The sequence below is a fragment of the Lycium barbarum genome, chromosome 4 (assembly GCF_019175385.1).
Source record: "Lycium barbarum isolate Lr01 chromosome 4, ASM1917538v2, whole genome shotgun sequence".
Taxonomy (NCBI): Eukaryota; Viridiplantae; Streptophyta; class Magnoliopsida; order Solanales; family Solanaceae; genus Lycium; species Lycium barbarum.
This window is the reverse complement of record NC_083340.1, coordinates 115913027-115914714: the sequence shown is the minus strand read 5'-3', so window position 1 is coordinate 115914714 and position 1688 is coordinate 115913027. Positions and strand designations below refer to the sequence as shown.

The following is a 1688-nucleotide window of genomic DNA, read 5'->3' as shown; positions in this document are numbered from 1 at the left end:
GTCATAAATGCTATAACAATCGAACGGGTCGTTACATAATAAATTTTATCTTGATTTCTTAAGGTTATTAGTTTCTCTAGCACGTGTATGCCGAATTATGTAGTATATGATTTTGTAAGATAATATTAATATATCACATTTCATATATGCACCAATATCCACCATAAAAGGGCGAACGTTAACAAATGAGCAGCTATCCAACTGAACTCAAACATCTTGACTCTGATATAGCTTTTCCCGGACTGTACCAGGTATGTGCAAAGATGCCATCAATGCTAAATTCACGGACACTTGATCGAAGTCCCAACAAGTGAACTCAATGCACTGACCTCACCCGACCTATGCTACATGGGTAATGGACGACATCGGTGAAATTTAACCTTAATTTAATGGGATAATATCCCTTTTAAAGATAATTAAATATTTTTAGTTAGAAAAATGTTCACTGCATTAATGGAATACTTACAAGATCTATTTACAAACTGTCATCGAGGGTATTTCCAACATAACATCCTATTATCTGCAATACCTCATGCGAATTTCAATTTTATTAGCCAACAAGGAAAACAACAAATCACATCGCCTCCAATCTTCTCTCTCAAAAATATTTCCCTAAAATATTCTCTCAAGATTTTTTATTTTCTACGTATATATATTCGGGAAACTCAAAGACACCGTAGACCCTGTCATTCCAGTTATCACCTATAGGAAAGATAATATAAAAAATTTTGTGAATGATTTGTGTTGGATCATCATATGGTTCGGAGCCAAGTTTCTTTCCACACAAAAAAAAAATAAACAATGGCATACATTTCACGATCATACATTCCACAAAAAGTTACTAAAACTTATACATGCCTTTCGTATTATATTGGGTCTACACAAGCAGAATATTAGTAGGCTCATATGGGGGTGCACATACGGATTTTTTATTCGGTTTTTCCTTATTCAGTCTAAGTTTTACATTTTGATCAAATGTCATCCAATCCGAACCAAAATAAATTTTGTCGCTAATTTCGGATCTCATTTTCTTCTATGGTGTGAAATCACTAATAATATTAAATATCTCTTGAACAGCCTCAGCGACTTATGCTTGATCCTGTCACCTACTGCCTGAACGCCCAAATCGAGCAGACCCTTGATGTCGAGGAAATTTTCGGCTGATAAGACGTTAAAGAGGGTTTTGAAGCTAGTATCCACAAATCCCTTGTCGTAATTATTTGTTTCTTTTTGGTTTGATGTTAAGTGATGCATTTTGCGGTATTTAATGATCGTGGCTAGGATTTCTGTGCTAACTTTAAAGAGTGGGATGATGCCAATGACGCGTCCATCTTCAACCATTTTCTTGATCGTCAATGACTTAATGGAAATGGATTCATACAATTCAAACACATCACCATATGAGGATTTCAACGTCAAAAACCTCTTCTCTATGGTTTGTAATGCTGACGCTGCCATTGTTCCAAATTTTTGGTTTGCGACTATGTGCACTACTTTTAATTCTATAATAGTTTAATTGGTAAGTCCCAATAAATATTTTTTATTAAATACCAAATCGATTATCATATTTGCATTATTATAATATTTTTCTTAACTTTTTAAGGTTATTAATTTCTCTGCACGTGCTTTGAATGTGTATGCCGAATTATGTAGTATACGATTCTGTAAGATAATATTAATATATTAAA

General features: G+C 33.6%; 1 protein-coding gene across 1 annotated transcript; it reads right to left on the bottom strand.

Annotated features, from left to right (window-relative positions):
- Positions 1-1023: 1023 nt before the first annotated feature.
- Positions 1024-1458, bottom strand: LOC132637692 (SKP1-like protein 11). The gene has a single exon (XM_060354746.1). The coding sequence runs from the start codon at positions 1456-1458 to the stop codon at positions 1024-1026; it is 435 nt and encodes a 144-aa protein (XP_060210729.1).
- Positions 1459-1688: the final 230 nt, after the last annotated feature.